Genomic DNA, 20,599 nt, shown 5'->3' on the forward strand with positions numbered 1-20,599 from the left:
TGATAATCACAGTCTGTGATAATCTACTGAATGTCTGCACTTCTTCTGTTGAGGACCACAAATTCTATGGGTCACCAGATTAGATTCTCATTTCCCATGCAGAGATACTCAAAACATGTTTACATAATCTTATGTGGCTTAAGAAAAACCAAAGGCAAGACAAGTTATTTGAATATTGATTTATTCAGTATTGTTCAATATTGACATGGCGTAGCAACACCTTCCATAGATCTTTGATGGTATTTGATTGGTTCCCAATTATATGACAAACAGCTGGTCTTACAGCATGAGAATTTGCATCCATATATACACCAAATTTAAATTTCTATTTAACATTACCACCTGAATTCATGACTTGTCTTCTTTTTACTGACATTTCTTCCCAGAAAAAAACAAAATTTTTATTTCATTTTTTTATAGCAGAGAACAAATTTTTTTATTTGCTCATTCTTAGTTTATGACTTTTGTTAAATTCAAGCACTAAATTACATTAAGAAACCAACCAACCAAGAAAAAAAAAACTGAAAATAAATAACTGATTTAGATATCTTTTCAAAAGCTAAAATTAATTTAACAAAAATTCAAGCATGAAATGACATTAAGAAACAAAACAGACTTGTAAAATAATAAAAACAATGCACATTAACATTATGCTCTATTACCCCTTCATATTGAGGCCGGTTATGAGACTGAAACTGTTTCCTATTTGAATTTTTTTTTTTGTAAACAACAATAAACAGAAAATGCATTCAAACCTCAATCAATTACTTTAGTTCAAATTTGTAATGTTCATATAACCATATAATACTTATAATGTATTATAGTAAAACATACTTTGGCATGACTCGGTAATGCAAGATGTGTGCAGGAAAACTGTTAGCTGGAGAGCCAACGAGGCCCAATTCCACTGAAATCACTTTGAGTAAGCTTTACCACAATGACGCCATTAACCACATTGAGGGGGTTAGCCAAGGTAAAAAGAACTGCTTCCTTACTGACCTATGCTTAGGCGGTTATTTTGTCCACTGAAATGTAAGCTGAAATGTCAGCAGACTGTTAGACGGTGTGGTTTAAGAGCTCAGTATCTTTCAAATATGTGAACATGAAGCATGAGATCACGGACTTCCTAAATGACGGTTAACACGTCAATTAATTTGTTTATTTAAAATGCCTACTGCTTGGCCCTTATACTTGCCTGATTTATTCTCTTTTTAAAAGCACACATTAATCAAGAATTTTAAATCCTTCCACTTTGAAGTCCAACTCGTATGTCAAACCCATTCGAACAATAATATAGGAAGAACACAATGAATTATGTAAGTGACAGCATTGCCTTGTCACTTCAGCGCCCTTGGTTTCAGCTGGAACAATTCCAGCATGTCAAGCATCGCCTGTTTGATGTTTCTGCCAAAGCGTCGAGCATCCTGAATTTAAAACATTAAAAATGCCTTTTAAATCAACACTCCAGATATTCCTTACTGAAACTAGCAGTATAACTTTGCTGAACACATTTGTGTTGGATTAAAAAAAACAACAACAACAACAACAACAACAAAAAAAAACCCACCACACACTGGCCGCATACCCACCGTTTCTGGGCTGGAACACTTGCAGGAGATATGGAAGTTAATGAGGTTCTCTCCCACAATGATATAAGCTACTCCGTAACCATCATCAGCCACCTGTCGGAGCAAAGCATGAGTTTCTAAAATATCATTTATCAAGTCTCAAAGGACATTTGAGAAATCAAATCAAATTTGAGTTGTTAAGTCATTGTAGCTGTGTTGGTCTTTATGGTTTTCAGTGGACTTTTAGGCATTTTGCTAATTTTAACACCATACTTCAGCACTTAATGATATGAAGTCTTAGGCTAACATTTGTCAATTAGACTTGTTATTTTGTGTGGTAAAAGACATTATTTGATTCTGGACAGCACCTTCGTCTTGGCTTTACATTTTGTGTTTAAAGGCACTGACTGCAATGTTATATGACTGCTTTGCACTACATAATTAACAGTGAGTGTTACATGAGTGTTTGCAAGTCACGCTGCATTGTTAAAAACCAGTTAGCTAGCTCAGTGGTTTTCAAAGTGGGGGCCGCCAGGGGGCCTCAACAATTTGGTGTGAAAAATAAATAAATGCATGATTTATATGCACACACACACACACACACACACACACACACACACACACATACATACATACATACATATAAAAAAAATTCCTAATGTAAAGATGTAACTTTTAATAAAAAAAGGGGGGATATATTCAGAGTTTGTATTTTTAATGTGTTTTAAAGACATCTTGCAAAAGGGGGGCCTCGGTCAAATGTTAATGCCATTTGGGGGGCCTTGCCCTGAAAAAGTTTGGGAACCACTGAGCTAGCTATTGGAGAAGTTCTGGCCTAAAATAAGAGGCTCCAGCTTTCTGACTTAGAAATGATGATCTGTGAAGCCTCTGCTGACCGTAACATCCCACTCCCTGTGCGCCTAGAACCAATCACAAACTTTAAACAAATATTAAGTCAATTCCTTGAAGTATGTACATTATGTTGCTTGGTACTTACTTTTTTTTTTTAAAACCGCAAAAAAAATAAAAAAATAGAGATATACACACACACACACACACACACACACACACACACACACACACACAATATGACCAAAAGTATGTGGGCAAAAGTATGTCAAAAGTATGTCAGGCCTTACTGGCTATTGGAACCCAACCTTACTAATGCGCTTGTGGCTGAATGAGCACAAGGCCCAACAGCCAGATTCCAAAGGCTGGTGGAAAGCCTTCCCAGAAGAGAAAAGGAGACCAACTCCATATTAATGTGCATGGTTTTGTAATGGGATGTTCAACAGGCATATATTGGTGTTATGGTCAGGTGTCCACATACTTTTGGCCATAGTGTTGTGTTATGATTGATCATTGCTGTTAATTACATGATGTGCCCATCCCTAGTTTGTTTGTTCCAAACAGATTATTTGATTTATATTAAGATACATGGCATAAACTGATGTTATTATATTATAGAGAATATATCATTCATGAGTGATGGTATTTTAAATTTATTTGAATCACTCAGAGTATAAAGCATTAAGGAGGTTAACATTTTCCTGACAAAAGGGCATACTACAGCACCACCATATCAATTAACCCAATCGTCATAAGACACTTAAAAGTGAATCATTCTCTTAACATTAAAAGTAACCTGAAAATGACTGCAGATAACTTACCGGGCCAAAACCACCACCGCTGGAAACATACTCAGGATGGTTCACCAGGTCAAACAGCTCTGGTTGCTGCATTGGTGTCTGACTGGTAGACAACCGCCATGGCTCAGACAACACCTGTACATGCATCAGACAACGTGAGGGCGTGACAGTGCTAGACTGATGGCACAGAGGGTTCAACAGAAATCTTCTACATTTTAACCATCGTGTGTATTTTGCATTGCATCGAAAGATGATGCAACAATACTGGAAAGGGCATTAGAGCGATCAATGATCCGAGCATTAATTATACTAATAGTGGAATAGCTGTATGTTAAAACCACCATATGTAGATTTTAACACTTTTAAACAAGCTTTTTTATTCTATATCCTATTATAGTATAGTATATTTTCATAGTGTGAAAACTGGTCAAAGTACAAACCTGTTACACTACATTTTTAAGGAAATTGGAAAAAACCCACACACACACACACACACACACACATACACATATATATATATATATATATATATATATATATATATATATATATATATACACATACACACACATACATATATATATATATTATACATATATATATATATATATATATATATATATATATATATATATATATATATATATATATATATATATATATATATACACACACACACACACACACACACACACACACACACACACACACACACATACATATATATATATATATATATATATATATATATATATATATATATATATATAGCTTATCCTACACAGGGTCATGGGGAGAATGGAGCCTATCCCCAGGTGACTTGGAGCACAAGGAAACCCTGGACAGGATGCGAACTGCCAAACCATAGCAGGGCACAATCACAGGCACACTCACACACCCACTGACACACTATGGACAATGTAGAGATGCCGATCAGCCTACAATGCATGTCTTTGGACTGGGGGAGGATACTGGAGTACCCGCAAGGAAACCCCCGAAGCACGAGGAGAACATGCAAACTCCGCGCACACAGGGCAGGAATTGAACCATGTCAATCGGGTTATTGGACAATATGGAATAAAATTGTATAGTCTTTGTTTCAATAGGGCAAGATTAATAGAAAACACAACACATCCATTGTTTAAACCTGTGGTCAGCTTCATGCTCAGCCTACCTTTTTGAGGAAGGGAGAGTCCTGTTGCAAGTACTGTGAGATTACATAGAGACAGAATAGATGGCGGTCAATGCCCTTCCCGGTCATAGCTAGTCGGTACATCTGCTGGTGCATCTCCGCTGCCTGCTTCAGCAGGCTCAGTTTCTTCTCTCTCTGAAGAAAAAAATAAATAAATAAACGGTCATTTTCTCTGCCCTGCGATGGACTGGCACCCTGTACAGGGTGTACCCTGCCCGATGCTCCTGATGCTCCCTGGGATTGGGTCCAGGTTCCCCTGCAACCCTGAAGAAGGAGTAAGCAGTAGAAGATGGATGGATGGTCATTTTCTCTGAGTAACTTTTTTTTTTTTTTTTTTGGGGGGGGTATAGTGGAATATTTAATAAACTTATGCAGTCATGTATTCCAGTGGGTGGACTAGATAGATAAATCCATCCATCCATTTTTTGGTACTTTATCCTACACAAGCCCCTGGGCAAGTCCAGGGGATCACTCATGGTATGTTTTTGGACTGGGGGAGGAAACTGGAGTACCTGGAGGAAACCCCCAAACCACGGGGAGAACATGCAAACTCTGCACTATTCCACAGGGCAGAGGCGAGAATCGAACCCACAATGCTAGAGGTGCAAGGCAAACGATCTAACTACCAAACCACCATGCCCATGGACTAGAAAGATGTTAAAGACTAATCAAGTGGGCTACATTATTAGCTAATGCAAACATTTATCTTATTACTAAAGACCTGCTTGTATATTCCTTCCTTTTGTTACTAATAAACACTATTAACTACCATTACAAATATCATTTCACATCACTGCCAGTACATTTATACCATGAGAGAGACACAAAGACATGGACATTAGCAGAAGTTTCACATTATCATGTGCAATATCTCACTCACCTGTCTGCAAGTGTTTAGAGTGTATTTCAGGACTGTGAGAGCAAATTCACAGTCATATTTAAATTCAGAGCACTGTCAGAATACAGGTTCAGACAGTAAGCGCACCAAACTCTGAAAGCACTTCAAGCTTTCTCTTGATGTCTTTGCCATATGAAATATTAAAGCAGAAGAATGCAAGAACATCAGCTTTTTCGAAATGGTAGGCATGGTAAACTATTCCAACAAGGGAAAGCAAATTCCACTGAAGATTGTCAGGTCCCTTAAGGTACAGAAGCTTGAGAATCTAGACAAGAAAAAACACTTCATGGAAATTCATGAAACATTTATTTAATTTCAGGATAATGACTTTAGGTCTGTAAAATGCTTGATGACTAAACATGCTGAGCTTAGGTCCCAAAAAAGTCCTAGAGTCCAGGGCCATTATTTATACAATATACTTGGAGTTGAGTCTAAATTTGTTCTTAAGAAAAGCTCAGCATGTGCTTACAAATAATGTATAAATTTTCATGGAATTGACTGCTTGTCAATTTCTCTGCACCAACCACCAATGAACTAATTTGCATATCGATATTTCTGGCAGTATATGCTCTCACAGATAAAAATGACTTCAAAGGCAACAAAGGAGAGAAATTTCAGTGGCTCTGAAGTTGCTGTTCTTTTAACAGAAGTGCAGTCAATAGTAAAAATGTACCTGTAGCCAGAAGGTACATCTTGATGTCTGCACTTTCACAGGTATAGCCCAATTACAGCGCATTCTCCTCTCCAGACCTGCCGCTAGCTGGCTGCACAGGTATGCTGAAAGTAGACTTACACTATATGGCCAAAAGTTTGTGGACACTTGACCATCACACCGACGTGTGCTTTTTGAACATCCCATTCCAGATAAATCCCCCTTCTCTTTTATAAGAATTCCACTCTTCTGGGAAAGCTTTCCTCTAAATTTTGGAGTATGGTTTTGTGGATTTGGCCATTCATCCACAAGAGCATTAGTTGATGTCAAGGCACTGATATTGGGTGAGGAGGCCTGAGGTGCAGTCAGCAGTCCAAAGGTATTCACAAAGGTGTACACAAAAGTGTTCAGTTGGGTGGAGGTCAGGGCTCTGTGCAGGGGACTTCATATTTTCACCTCCAACCTCAGGAAACCATGTCTTCATGGACTTCGTTTTGTGTACGGGGCATTGTCATGCAGGAACAGGTTTTGGAGAAAATGGGGCACCACAGTGACATTACCAAAAACAGGACATAAACTTTCTAAATTGGACAAAAGAACAAAACAAAACCTTATCAGAGATGCTGCCAAGAGGCCTATGGCAACATTAAAGGAGCTGATGGAATATCTGACAAGTACTGGTCACTCCCTGCAAGAGACAACAATCTCTTGAATTCCTTACATTTTTTAGCTATGGGGTAACGTGGCTAGACTGAAGTCGTTTCCCACAAAAAACATCTAAAAGGTCTGATGAGACCAAGGTAGAACTTTTTGCACATAATTCTAAAAGATATTTTGGTGCAAAAACAATACAGCTTTTCCTCCAAAGAACACTATAACTAAGCTGAAGCATGGTGGTGGCAGCATCATGCCATGTGGCTAGTTCTCGTCAGCTGGTACTGGGGCGCTATTCAATATAGGATGAATAATAGATAGCTCCAAATACAAAACTACTGTGGCACAAAACCTGCAGGCCTCTGTTATTTCACATTCCAGGACAATAATGACCGAAATCACAAATCCAAGTCCACAAAGGAATGGCTTCAGAAAAAGATGATCAAGGTTTTGGAATTGCCCAGTCAGAGCCCAGACTTTTTATATCCACTGTGAATCCCAGACAACCTCCACAAGTGCTCCGAGTCATCAGTTTGCAAGGTGCAGTTGCCCCTGTTCAGACCTGTATTTAACGCTACCTCAAAAATATTAAGTAATATATACTGGATTAAAGGATCAGGACTGCAAATATTATTAAGTGTATCATGCAGTGTGAAAGACTTGCCATAAGTAAACTTCTAAATCAAGTCACAGACAGATCATGTGGTGCGGTTTTGTGAGTGACAGCACCCGCTGATCATCTGCTGGGCAAAAAGTGTGAATGCCACCGTGATCTTTGGCGAAGACACTTTAGTTCTTTGTACTTGCAAGAAAGGTGTGGAGTGATTAAGAGGCTTGTTTATCAGACAGAAATGACAGCTAAGTAACATCACGTTCTAAACCATGTGAACACATTAACCCAAAATGTTTCAATCCGTCTACATGCCAGAGAGTTTTGAAGTTAGTACCGTCTCATTGTTGACCATGGCCTTGACGAAGGCACAGGTCTCATTGGTGCACGATCGCACTGTCTCAGTCCGTCCCTCTCTGAAAAGACGGGTCATGGATGCCTCGTAAGTCAAGCAGAACTTCCCTTTGTCCTGAGATACAGGCAAATAAATAGCATTAGAGATACGTAATTCATGTACAATAAACGACATGTTTTTTGGGGTTTCTTGACAAATGTCAAACAACTGTGGGCACATGTATACCAATCATTAAAAATATGATTAAACCAATAATTTTGTATTAGTAGTGATGCTATTAAAATAAATATTTGACTGAAATATATAGATATAGTTTTTCTATTATCAGACTATTAGCATTTTTTCCCTTTTTATTGTGGACATGCAAAATGCAGACAGTAAGCTTTGTAATACATCTCATTCACAGAATTTCACAATAATAATAAATATAATAATAATAATAATTCTCTCTCATTTTTTGAGCTCACCCTGAAGTGGGCGAGCTGCAAGGCAATCTGGATGAAGGCATCTGGGCTGGTCTTGCACTTCTTGATCAGCCCTTTACCAAACTCTTGGAAAGGGATAATGACCATGTCCACATCATCAGCCAAAGCCTGAGCCACGGACAGGGAGTTGGCGATCATGGTTTGGCACTGGATAGTATTCACAGAGAGAAGAGAACGTGTGAATCATAGGGGGAAAATGGCATGTACAAAAGACAAAAAATAGGTGCTGAGCTGCTTTTGAGTTTTAAGGGGCAAACAAAGGGAACAAAACAGTACAGTCCAAAAGTTTAAGTACCAAGAACTGCTAAGTTCTGAGAAGTAAGGAATAAAACATGAAGGGGAATGGTGTTATAGGAAAATAATCCACGACAGAATGGTTTTATTAAAAGGTCAACACAAAGCAGAGTTACCTCCCCGACGTGGCTCATTTTCATGTAACAGCACCCTCGGAAGAGTTTTATTCCTCTTAAACTTGTATAGAATTCCTCTTATAGAATTTAACACCACGGTCACATAAAGTGATATAATTTTATCACAAAATAGATTTTGTATTCTTCTGAACAACTACATATCATGATTCATATAATTTATCTTGTCTCCAAGTATCATGACACTGTAGTTCGTTGCCATATGATCCATGACTTAATCTTACCAGTTATAACAATCTAATGAAATTTTCTCAAATTAATTGCAGTATTATTCTCTGTTAGGAGGTAAGCACATTTATCTGTGTGTATATGTATATATATATATATATATATATATATATATATATATATATATATATATATATATATATATATATATATATATATTTATATTATTACTGCATAACTTATCAAAACAGAAATAGTTCAAGCATATTTTATTCATACCTGAGGCATTTTCCAGTGGTATTTCATTAAAATCGCAATGCATATATATATGTATATATATATATGTGTGTGTGTGTATATGTGTATATTATATATATATATATATATATATATATATATAAGCATTGCGATTTGAATGAAATACCACTGGAAAATGCCTCAGGTGTGAATAAAATATGCTTGAACTATTTCTGTTTTGATAAGTTATGCAGTAATAACAGTCCACCTGGTATTCAACCCTGCTACACAGGGCTGTGGTTTTGTACCTACCTCAGGGGGAATGTTCCACTGTAGCCTTTGAGGTCCAGGGAGGTTGCGGTGAGGCTGTCCTTTACAGTGGTAATCATCTGTGTAACCCAGCTTGATAGCATCAGTCGACAGCACATGCTTTAAAAAAATAAAAATAAATAAAATATCATGTTGGGCTGTGAGATTCAAGCTCACAGTTAGCACATAAATGTAGGTCATACTGATTACAATATGTGGATTGCCAGCTTGTCATAATAATGTAGAACATACGTGACTGGATTTTTAAAGTGTTTGATTATGTACATACCTCCCAGAGGTGGCCTATAATTGGAGCATCAGCCCAGCTGTGCTCTGCATTCAGGCCAATTGTTCCGTTCTTGTAGATGATTAGGTTAAAAGACTTATCAAACCACCTGAAAGTGAAAGATTTTATAGTAAGCGAAATAAACAATTCAAAGCGTGCAGCTACAAGTTGGTAGCATCTTTTATCCGACTAAAAGATTTACCTGTCATAACACTTGCCATGCAGCAGGGATTTACCAAATTTGTGCAGTGACTCGACTGGATCGTCTGGATCGTGACGCTGCTCGGTGTCGTCCAGCGTGACAAAGAATGCTGCCTTCTCCACAGCATCAAGACTATGCCTGTTCTTCCCCTGTCTAAGGTAGGCATCACGGGCACATGCCCAAGGCACCCTGAAAGGCAAAAAGTAATTTAGTATCACAACAACTGAAAAACCACACAATGCATCATTACAGTGGAGTCTAAAAGTCTGAATGACGTACCAAGACTTGCTTTATGTAATCAGTAGTGAAAAACTAATTACATTTAATATTTATGAAACAAGCCTTCTTATTTATGGAAAGCCAAAATGACTCAATACTTAATATGCCGATTTGCTTTGTTGATTTCAACAGAAAACCAATATCAGGTGATCATTAAAGGGGTCATATGATTTTTAATGTTTTCCTTTTATTTGGGTGTGTAATGTATCCGTTTGTGCATGTATAAACTCTGCAAAGTCCCAATACTCATATGGTCCCCCAAAGGGATTTATTCTATCTAAAAGAACACTGCTCCAGACCTGCCCGAAACACGTCATTCGAAGTCCAGGTTTACTTCCATGATTTCTCTGCGTCACAGTGTGCAATATTAGTGTAATCCCACCCAAAGGCAGCCACAAAGAAAGAATGCGAGGCTTCAGTGAATTCAAGCACCATGCCGTGGGAAAACGGACAATATGAGTGGTTACTGTGTATTTATAACACAGTATAAATACAGTATGTTCCTGAGCGGTACAACCCAAACATTTGCCAATGCACAGTACATTTTATGAAGGACAGCTTCCTGAACCTGGGCGAGTACAAGGCAGGCTACACACAAAGGCTACTCCTGAAAAGTGGAGCTCATCTGACTTTACTCGGACAAGCTTGTGCTTCTGAATCAGAACCTGTAAGTGTGTTTGATTATTTTATGAAGTATCTGCTATTGACTGTTAAAATGCAGAGTTTTGTGTTGTGGGTCAGTTGCAGACCCCTGCTAACGTGCTAGCTAAAGTATGCTAAGTTGCCTCAGCTTTTTATGTGTTTGGTTGTATGTTGGTGGTCTGACAGAAACGTTGATTGTAGCTGCTGTTGTGAATGTATCCTGAAACATTTTATATCAATCAAATCACAAGAATCCTAGTTTTCTAAAGATATATTGAATGAGTACCTGTGTACAGCATAGTTAGCCCTGCTGGCGGGGTCGTAACTTACATCATATCTGAAAGGTGAGCGTTACAAAATAAAAATCTACCACTGTAGTGTTTGCGTTTGTAAACTTGTTTCCACTTGATCGCCAGCATTTTCTGAATCTGCCTCGAACTGATACGGTAAAACTGACATGTTGCTTAGGAACTTAGAATTGCTTTGAAGGCTACCACTAAATGTAATGCTAAAACAAACAGTAAAGCTAAGGGGCGTTACTTTTTAGACACACGCAAGACTTTTGGCCAATCATAACACTTTTAGGAAGGAGGGGCTTTGCAGAAATAGGAGCGTTTCAAGCAGCCTAGGAATAATGTACAATATTTGACAAATAATGTGTTTTTTGTACATTAAAGTATGTTAGCCTATTTTATTACGCCCAATAAAACAACATAATTAACGTTTAAAAATGTTTAAAAATCATAATATGACTCCTTTAAGAGACAACCCATCAGCCATTCAGGTGGCAGCAGTGCAATGCATAAAATCAAGCTTTGTAATGATGTAACTAGCTGCTACCTGTCTCCTGCAGTTAGGGAAGCCAGTTTCTCCTCTCCAGGCTGGGGCTCGGAGGTGTCAGCAAGGATCCTCTCGATCTGCTGTTCTATCTCTCGTGGCAGGAGCAGGCGTCCATCGTAAAACATGCTCACCTTAAAATAGCGTCCTTTGTGGTATACCACAATATGCCTGCTGTCTGACACATGCTGGAGGGTGTCTACACTCACAGGACAAAAATAAAGTGGCGGTTCAAGTGCAGAAAGAAGCAGGCCTTTTAAAATAGCAAAATGCCAGGAGCATGATATTTTTAAAAGTGCAATGGCACAACAAGCCACAGGAGAGGAAACGAGGGAATGGCAATTGGGTCAAGACCTTTGTTTCATGTATAACTCATAGCTCCAAGTAGTTGTGTACCCCCCTCCCCCCAACAGGGCACATTAAATTCAAGATAACATAGTATCAAAACAAATGTCTGACCTTTTGGCAAGCTATGTATGGAGACTTTATGACTAAAAAGAAAAATGATATTTACGGGGTATATTTGTTTTGGGGTGGAAAGCATAAATTATAGGAAAATTGTGTTAATCTGTGTTCACTCCTTTTCATGTCCTAAAGAGGCATAGGTTCAATTGACTCAAACAGGACTAGGTTAAACAAGGTAATTTGCCAATTTAATGAAGCACCTTATCTAGCTATCACCAATCAAGGCAGATATGATAATCATTGAGTAAAAAGCGTAGAAGCACACAGCAGGTGTAGGACAGGTTGGTGTAGAGGTGGCTCAAAAGCTAGCTTAAGCATGAGGGCTGTGCCATGAGGGTTCTGTACCTGTCTCTATGCCTGGGATGCGACTGGTGTTGAACATGCACTCATACTGTGATGAGCACATGGGAATAGTGTTTTGTAGCATAAGCTGAAAGGAAAAGCAAAAAGGAACAGGTCAAATAAAGCGTGCGGAGAGGGCTTTAATGGGCTATGTGGCTAATGAGATGCTACAGCATTTCTTCTTGAGAGAACAAGGTTGCCAATCAATCTTGGGGCACGGAGCAGTGAAGAAAGTCTGAACTCAATGGGTCAGAATGGAGGGAGAAGGATCCAGTGCAAAAAAGAAAGAAAAAAAACACAAGCACACACAAAAAAGTGATATGATGGAGGAACGTAATGGCAATGAGAAGAACTCCTGCACCACTAGAGGGCTACAGGGTCTTAGAGGATCTCAATGAGCTACTGCAGACAGCCAAAACGGACTCATCTTACCCCTCTCCTGGCCTGGGATACGGCTGGTATTGTACAACCGCTCCCACTGGGCCGAACAGAACGGTACCCTGTTCGCTAGCGCAAAGAGCTGTGCCCCCGTGAGCGCAACATCAGAAAGCGTGAAACAAAAAACAAGTACAAAAACTCTGAGTAAAATTCAAACTAATCTGCAAAAACTTGGCTTAGAGAAATCCAAAGGATCAAGCCAGAAGACCTAGACCATCGTAACATGCAATTATATGTGTAATGAGTAAGTAACCATTAAATGTATAAATGCATTATCAAAAAACTTTTCTTGTGATTATTAACTAAATGGCTGAAGCCTATTATTTGGTTAGTGTGTCTTTATGCAGGCAGTTAATAAGGCCCACAAAAAATTTATGAATAAATTATAAGTTATGCTATTACAGTCTATTACAACAGTCATTGTCTCTCTCTGCCAAGACGTTCTAACCGGTTTAATCTGAGCTCGGTCCAGCTTCCTCCGGTACAGCATGATGGCATGGATGGTGTTACCAGCCCTCGCTGCCTGATGATGTGTGGGGAAAACATAGAGGAAGTCCTGGAGGGAGGAAATAATTTAAGACCTCAAATTAGAAGACAGTACGTATTAACCCCCTCAGAGCACCTAGAAGCGTAGGATAATCTCTCTTACCATGGCATAATAGTTGCTATTGACCATAATCGGGTTACGGCTTCTAAGATAGATGTACTCCTCCCACCAATCGCTGACCTGAAATAAAGTTCCAGTTTGATCAAATGTGATGGAAGAACACAGACGAGAGAGGCAGAGTAGCCTCACACACCGTGTAGCTGGAGCAACCAAACAGATTTTAAATCTTACTTGACAATCAATGTGCTTTTCTTCATGGACTTTGTCATTTTGTTGTAATGGCATATTAGACGATTAGGTAAAGACGGACTATCACAGCCATACAGTATCTCACGGGTTTCTCAAGTTCATTTTGAATAGTATTTTACTGCCATTTCAGATGTAAATTTAAACCAAATATGCCATGGTGATATACCAATTATAACAAGAAATGTGGGTTTATTTTAAATCAAGAAAAAAAAGTCCCATCATCAAAGTGGGTGGATTTTCATCCCAGCAGATAATTTTGTTTGTATTTACATTCCACTATATTGATGTATTTTTGTAAAAGGGGTAATCTTGAAGGTGTTGTTAAAACAAATTGTAATGAGGAAAAACAATAATAAAATGATACCAGATTAAGAATAGCCTCAAAAGGCTTGTAGTAAGTAATTATAGAAAAGACATTTTAAGGACCCAAAGACACCATAATCACCCCGGTCATCATCTCTTGTATTTAAAAACAAAACAAAACTGGTTACTTGTTTAATCTGTCGTATCACCAAATCAGTTCTGCCATGGAGGGGAAAAGTGTAAATAGAGGACAAATTTAAAGCTACAAATCTTTAGAGTATGCCTGGCATTAATAATCTAACACACACACACACACACACACACACACACACACACAGGTGTATATGTATATATATATATATATATATATATATATATATATATATATTGCATATAATATTATATATAGTGCCCTCCACTAATATTGGCACCCTTGGTAAATATGAGCAAAAGGCAGCTATGAAAATTGTCTTCATTGTTGAACCTTCTGCTCTTTTGTTAACAAAAAAATTCACAAAAATAGGTTTATCCAAAATGCCCATTTCCACCAGCAGGGTAATAATTAAGAAGTTCCCGTCAACTGGAAATGTTATGAATCAACCTGGAATTGTCTCAACACACGGTGAAGAGGCTGGTTCAAGTGGTAAAAAATCTCCAAGGAGAATTGCAGAAGTTAGTTGTGTCTTGGGGTCAGAAAATTTCCAAAATTATAATCCGAAGTCACCTACATCACCACAAGTTGTTCGGAAGGGTTTCAAGAAAAAAGCCTCTACTCTCATCCAAAAACAAACTCAGGCGTCTTCAGTTTGCCAGACACTACTGGAACTTCAAATGGGATCAGGTTCTATGGTCAGATGAAACCAAAATAGTGCTTTTTGGCAATAAACACCAGAGGTGGTTTTGGTGCACACAGAGAGGTGGCCATATGGAAAAGTACCTCATGCTCACGGATAAATATGGTGGTGGCTCATTAATGTTTTGAGGCTGTTTGTCTGCCAGAGGTCCTGGACATTTTATTACGCACATGGCATCATGGACTCTATCAAATATCAACAGATATTAAATGAAAACCTGACCACCTCTGAACGAAAGGACCATGGTTGGATCATCCAGCAGGACAATGACTCAAAACAAACATCAAAATCAACACAAAAATGGTTTACTGATCACAAATTCAAGGTTCTGCCATGGCCATCCCAGTCCCCTGACTTGAAACCCATAGGAAACCTGTGGGGTGAACTGAAGAGGAGAGTCCACCAGCATGGACCTCGACATTTGAAGGATCTGTAGAGATTCTGTATGGAGGAACGGTCTCAGATCCCTTGCCATGTATTCTCCAACCTCATCAGGCATTATAGCGGAAGAGCTGTTATCTTGGCAAAGGGAAGCAGCACAAAGTACTGACTAAAAGGGTGCCAATAACTGTTGCATACTTACTTATAAACCAGTGTTTTGTTTGCAATTGTTTGATATCCATGAGAGCAGAGTATTTTTGTGAATTTTTTTAACAAAAGATCAAAAGGTTAAAAAATGAAGACTAATTGCACAGCCTTCTTTGCTCATATTTACCAAGGGTGCCAATATTAGTGGAATGCACTAATAAATAAATGCATTAAAAATAACAAACAAAAAATTATAAAAACCTACATAATTGGTGGCCCACAATGACTTCAACTTCAAGTACCACTGGAGTTTGGGGGCTAGGGTCTTCTGAAAGTCTAAAGCGAGTTCCTTCATCTTTTTGTATTCCTCATCATCCAGGAGAGGGCGCACAGACTCTAGATACTGTGGGTACAGTGGATAAAGGGGTTTTAGTCAGGCATGCACAACAGCACTTCAAATATATCTCCAGTATTTCATCAGGACGAGGTGTGATTAAAAAGTGCTCTCAAAAAAACGGCCTGCGATTATGAATGAAACCAGAACGTACTCTTGGTTACAAGTGAAGCCTGCATTCCCACATCCATTCCAACATTAGAGCTAGTTTAGAAATACAGTTCCCAACTGCGTGCATTGTAGTGGGTTAACAGACATCACACACAATGTACCTCATATTTTAAGAAGAAAAATTCCAAGATAACTCTGAAAACAGGACCCAGAACCAGACCACTGCTGGGTCCTTACACAATAAACCAATCTGCAAAGTGATCCACATTATTAATAAAGAACTGATGAATGAATCAAATAATTAAGTGCTGACTAAGTAAATGTAAAACAATACTCATCAATGACATTTAGTGGCAAATGTGTTCGTGAAAGCTGTAAAATTGTTGAGCTTACTCGTTTCATTGTTTCTTTCACAGAGGGCAGGGGTAAATTAGGCAGCGATGTCTGGAAGCTATACAGATTTGGTGTTTGCATCCCAGAGAAAATCTTCACCAGTGCCTATAAATGCAGCATTAAACATAAAATGTGCAGCAAAAAAAAAAAAAAAAAAAAAAAAAAAAAAGACTTACTAAGACATACGTGACAGGGGCTTTAAATCAAGCATTCCATTAATGTCTACAAATGACACGGCACTCTGACTGACTTACTCACCAGCCAGATGCGTGTTTTCCATGTCAGTGAGCCATGACGTTCATTCATCCAGCCAAACCAGGAGAGCAGGCCCTTCAGCATGCTTCTCATGGTAAAAATGATGACCACCCAGAGCCCTGTGCCCACCAAAATGCCCCCAACTCTGCTCTGGTTGTCCAGGGACATGTATTTACTGCAGGAAGAAGAGAAAACATGCGGATCTGAGAGTATTATGCAACACCAACTACAAATGGAATGATAGTCACTTGATACACAGTACACCATGCAGATTATGAATTCGTAAGGAAAAATGTACATCTGATATGTAGGTGTATAAATCTGTTTATGAGAGAAACAAAGTGCAATAGTTACAGCTTTACCTTACTGGGACATATTTGCCAATTTTATGGAAGAGCCCTAAGGAGGGATCCACTTGAGCATATTTTGCCCTTCCCATGTACCCTGCAAGCACCAGCATCAGCCCTGGGGCACTGCCTGGGTATACACCAGTCATAATGCCATTCTGTGGACACATTTTGATTAGAGGATATCAGCTTTACCTGACAAATTTATTATTATTATTTTTTTAATCTATCAAAATGCCAAATCTAATCAGCTAAAAATAAAGCTGTGAGTACTTAATCTGTTTCATACAGAAAATATTTGGATACCCACATGATTTTTATAAATCTCAAATATTTCAAATCTACAGTCACCACGTTCTTAGTAATGTACACAACAACAAATAGTTCAACAAGTGTGTTACGATTTCTTAAAATGTCAAAAAAAATTTTTAGAAATGTGCAATCGACCGATAAAAAGTCTTACGTTGATAACACATACACTACCAGTCAAAAGTTTAGACACATTCATTCTTTATTTTTTTTTCCACATTTTAGAATAATAATAGAGTCATCAACACTCTGGAATAACACAAACAGAACTATGGGAATTACGTTGTGATAAAAAATAAATAAAAAACCCCCAAAATGATTTAGCATTTTAGCATCTTCCTAGTAAACACCCCTTTCGCCCAGAATTTCCAGAAATGTATTCTTGGCATTTTCTCGACCGATTTCTTGAGGAATCTCCCTGAGATGCTTTTTAAACAGTATTAAAGGAGTTCCCTCCTACACTGGACACTGTACTAGCTACTTTTCGGAATATTTCGCTCCAAGTCATACGTTCAAATAAATATTTTTTTGTAAATAAAATGTTAGTTTTCTAATGAAAGAAATTACTATGTTGGCATGATTATATTTTTGTCTACGACACCAATTTCAAACATTTAATCATACACCTTCAGATCAAAAGATTTTTAAGATCATGAGAAGCATTTCAGTTGAGTGTCTCCAAACTTTTGACCGGTAGTGTACATTACTTTAAACCTGTCATTTGTACATACAGTGGCTTGAAAATGTGGAACTGTTGGAAAATTGCAGTCAACAAACAACATCCAACGAACCTGAAGAACCTGGAGCAAATCTGGCATTTAGAATGGGCTAAAAACACAGAGGAAGAACAGTGTAAAAAGCTGGTAGGAAAGGTGGTTCTTCCAAGTACCAGTCTGAAAAGGTTGAGTACTTATGCAAACAGCATTTTTCATTTTATATATAGATATAATTTTTTTTAGGATCTGCTGACAAATAATGCATTTTGACTTTGTAAAACTACTTTTAGAGCATAATGGTTTGTAATAAAATATACTGGCTGGAACAATCTGTTTAGGTGTCATTTGTAATCCTGACGAGTCTTATGACCTCAATACTTTTTCAAGGCACTGTAAATAACTATTATTTTAAATATTGGTCTGAGTTCTCCCTGAATGCTCACATGACCAGATACGCCCTAGCATATGGAAAATGGAAAATCCATATCTCCCTCATGCTAATACTCGTTGGTCACAACATATACATACGTCACAGTCATAATGCAGGTGCTGCCGTATGCGGTTTTAGATGTTTTGTAACGAACCAGCTCGAATGACACATCTGAAAACTGTGATGTGCAGGATGTTTGTCAGTACCTTGAAGCGGATGAACTTCTTCTTCCACGAGTGGAGGCCTGACAGGTAGACCTGGCGCAGGGCTTCATGGCTCAGTTGCAAATCAATACCATCGGGAGAGACAGTAAACTGAAAGGCCACGGCCTGGTGAGCTTCTGCCATGCTGACTGGGGCACAGGGACACCTCGAGCAAATAAAACACTATGCTGGAAGAAAAAGAAGAAGAATTTAAACAGTAAAAATGTTAGCTATGACCTGGCAAATGCAATTAAGAAGAACATTAGCCAAACGTGATCATTTCTTTAATATGCACAGAGTTAAGGTGCATACTGGGGATGCAAATCTCTCTCTCTTTTTTTGCATAAAATTTAATACAGCACATACCACTGCTGCCCAGAGTACAGGGGCTTTCACTGACCAAATGCATGAAAGCATAATTTTGCTCGATTTCTTATTAATATCGTAGCTATTCTTGTTAAATGTAATTCTGTTAGTGCTCAGTTTTAATGTCATGTAATCAATTAGAGACCACGTGATCCGTATACATGTAACATATGAATCCAGCAATGACACATTGAATGACCAAAGCTAGCTAGCAAAACTTCATGCAAAATTCAAACAGCCAACAACAAATAAGCACAAACCTGCAAACAAAAAGTATCAAAACATCAATATAATAATTATGTCTAATAATCACTATTAGCATTTCTGTCCACAAATCCTGGAAGCTAGCTAATTAGGATGCTAGCTAAATGGCTAGTCAACATTAAACGCCATGTTTGTTTACTCTGTATAGGACGAACGCACAGCTTACCTTTGCACTCTGTATTTAGATTTAGCATTCAGTTTTAACAGAATTTTATCGCTTCTTGGATATATGTTTATGTCTCTATCCTGATACGCTACTGATGCTGTCTGGCTACAAATTTGAACGAGGATAAAGAACGTTTCGGTTTCAGACGCATACCGAAAACTGCATACTAGCACACTAAACAGTACGTGGGGGGGAGTACGTAACCTGCCGTTTACCATACTACAAACTGTAGTATGCTGTACGTAGCAAATGGCTGAATACCAACTGCCCTCATACTCCGCACATAGGCGCACTATAGGGTGGATGAAATAATGGCTTCTACGCCCTACGTAGTGCACTATGTTTACATTGCAGAATTTTTAGGGATTCAACCTCAACCTCATTTAACAAACAAACCGCCCCTAGTGATGTGGAAGCGGTTTATTTGGCTGTGAATTTAGCCATGAATAATGTGGATATTTTCCTGGGAAAGGCTCCAGGTTCGCCGTGACCCTGAAAAGGATAAGCAGTATAGAATGGATGGATGGAATGTGGATTTAAAAAAAAAAAAAAGAATTATTTGATGAAAGGAGGGCCGAGACAGACAGACAGACAGACAGTAAGAAAGAAAAAAAGAAAGAAGATTATTTCATAGATAATTATTTAGTGAAAACGTTCAACCAAAATGTACATAAATAAACTATATATTTCTATATATTCTATATACTATATAATTCATTCATTTTATTTCATGTTTTGTTTTGTCTTACAATAGCAGAACTTTTTTTGTGCCATGCAGAACCGTTTTAAAAAGATTCTGGGTTGGATCAAGCAGTCAATTCTGAAAATAAGGAAAAAGAAGAAAGAAGGAAAGAAAGAATCATAATGAGTATTATGATGATGATGATGATTATTACTATTAGTAGTAGCAGTATTAGTATAATTAGGGGGCCATGGTGGCTTAGTGGTTAGCCTTACACCTCAAGGGATGGGGGTTCAATTCCCGCCTCTGCCCTGTCTATGGAGTGTGCATGTTCTCCCCGTGCTACAGAGGTTTCCTCTAGGTACTCCGGTTTGCTCAAATAGTTTAAAGGCATGCAGTGTAGGCTGATTGGCATCTCTAAATCATCTGTAGTGTGAGAATGTGTGTGATCATGCCCTGCGATGGGTTGGCACCCCATCCAGGATGTCCCCCGCCTTGTGCCCGAGTTCCCCGAGATAGGCTCTAGGCTGCCCCGTAACCCTGCATAGGATAAGCGGTACAGACAATAGATTGATGGATATTATTATTATTATTATTATTATTATTATTATTATTATTATTATTATTATTATTGTTGTATTGTTGTTGTTGTTCTTGTTGTTAAGGAACAGTTCAACAAATTCAACACTGGATGGCGCTCTCGCGTTCCCTTTTTATCTCACACAT

General features: G+C 38.2%; 1 protein-coding gene across 2 annotated transcripts; it reads right to left on the reverse strand.

The window, feature by feature from the left end:
• Window positions 1–164: 164 nt before the first annotated feature.
• On the reverse strand, window positions 165–19,399 carry cpt1aa (carnitine palmitoyltransferase 1Aa (liver)). Of its 2 annotated transcripts, none has more exons than XM_017458422.3 (19): window positions 19,192–19,399; window positions 18,399–18,583; window positions 16,753–16,895; window positions 16,394–16,565; window positions 16,136–16,240; window positions 15,503–15,640; window positions 13,346–13,423; window positions 13,145–13,252; window positions 12,262–12,346; window positions 11,455–11,650; window positions 9,694–9,882; window positions 9,495–9,600; window positions 9,209–9,325; window positions 8,046–8,210; window positions 7,561–7,692; window positions 4,392–4,544; window positions 3,239–3,352; window positions 1,590–1,682; window positions 165–1,424 (listed from the first exon to the last, which is right to left on the reverse strand). In XM_017458422.3, exons 2-19 carry the CDS (start codon window positions 18,537–18,539, stop codon window positions 1,338–1,340), a joined length of 2,322 nt encoding a protein of 773 aa, XP_017313911.1. In that variant the 5' UTR covers window positions 18,540–18,583; window positions 19,192–19,399; the 3' UTR covers window positions 165–1,337. The 2 variants fall into 2 exon arrangements, with proteins under 2 accessions (XP_017313911.1, XP_053532471.1); XM_053676496.1 differs by lacking the exon at window positions 19,192–19,399 and adding an exon at window positions 17,838–17,874 and having other exon boundaries at window positions 18,399–18,538.
• Window positions 19,400–20,599: the final 1,200 nt, after the last annotated feature.

The sequence above is a fragment of the Ictalurus punctatus genome, chromosome 27, assembly GCF_001660625.3.
Source record: "Ictalurus punctatus breed USDA103 chromosome 27, Coco_2.0, whole genome shotgun sequence".
Lineage (NCBI taxonomy): Eukaryota > Metazoa > Chordata > Actinopteri > Siluriformes > Ictaluridae > Ictalurus > Ictalurus punctatus.

Excerpts from the sequence above, each read along its gene's own strand:
- cpt1aa (XM_017458422.3), bottom strand. The coding sequence starts at position 18,539 with ATGGCAGAAGCTCACCAGGCCGTGGCCTTTCAGTTTACTGTCTCTCCC. Across the intron at positions 9,326-9,494 it reads TTATAGGCCACCTCTGGGAG|CATGTGCTGTCGACTGATGC; the intron begins GTATGTACATAA and ends ATTTTTTTAAAG. Across the intron at positions 1,683-3,238 it reads GCGGTGGTGGTTTTGGCCCG|GTGGCTGATGATGGTTACGG; the intron begins GTAAGTTATCTG and ends TTGCTCCGACAG.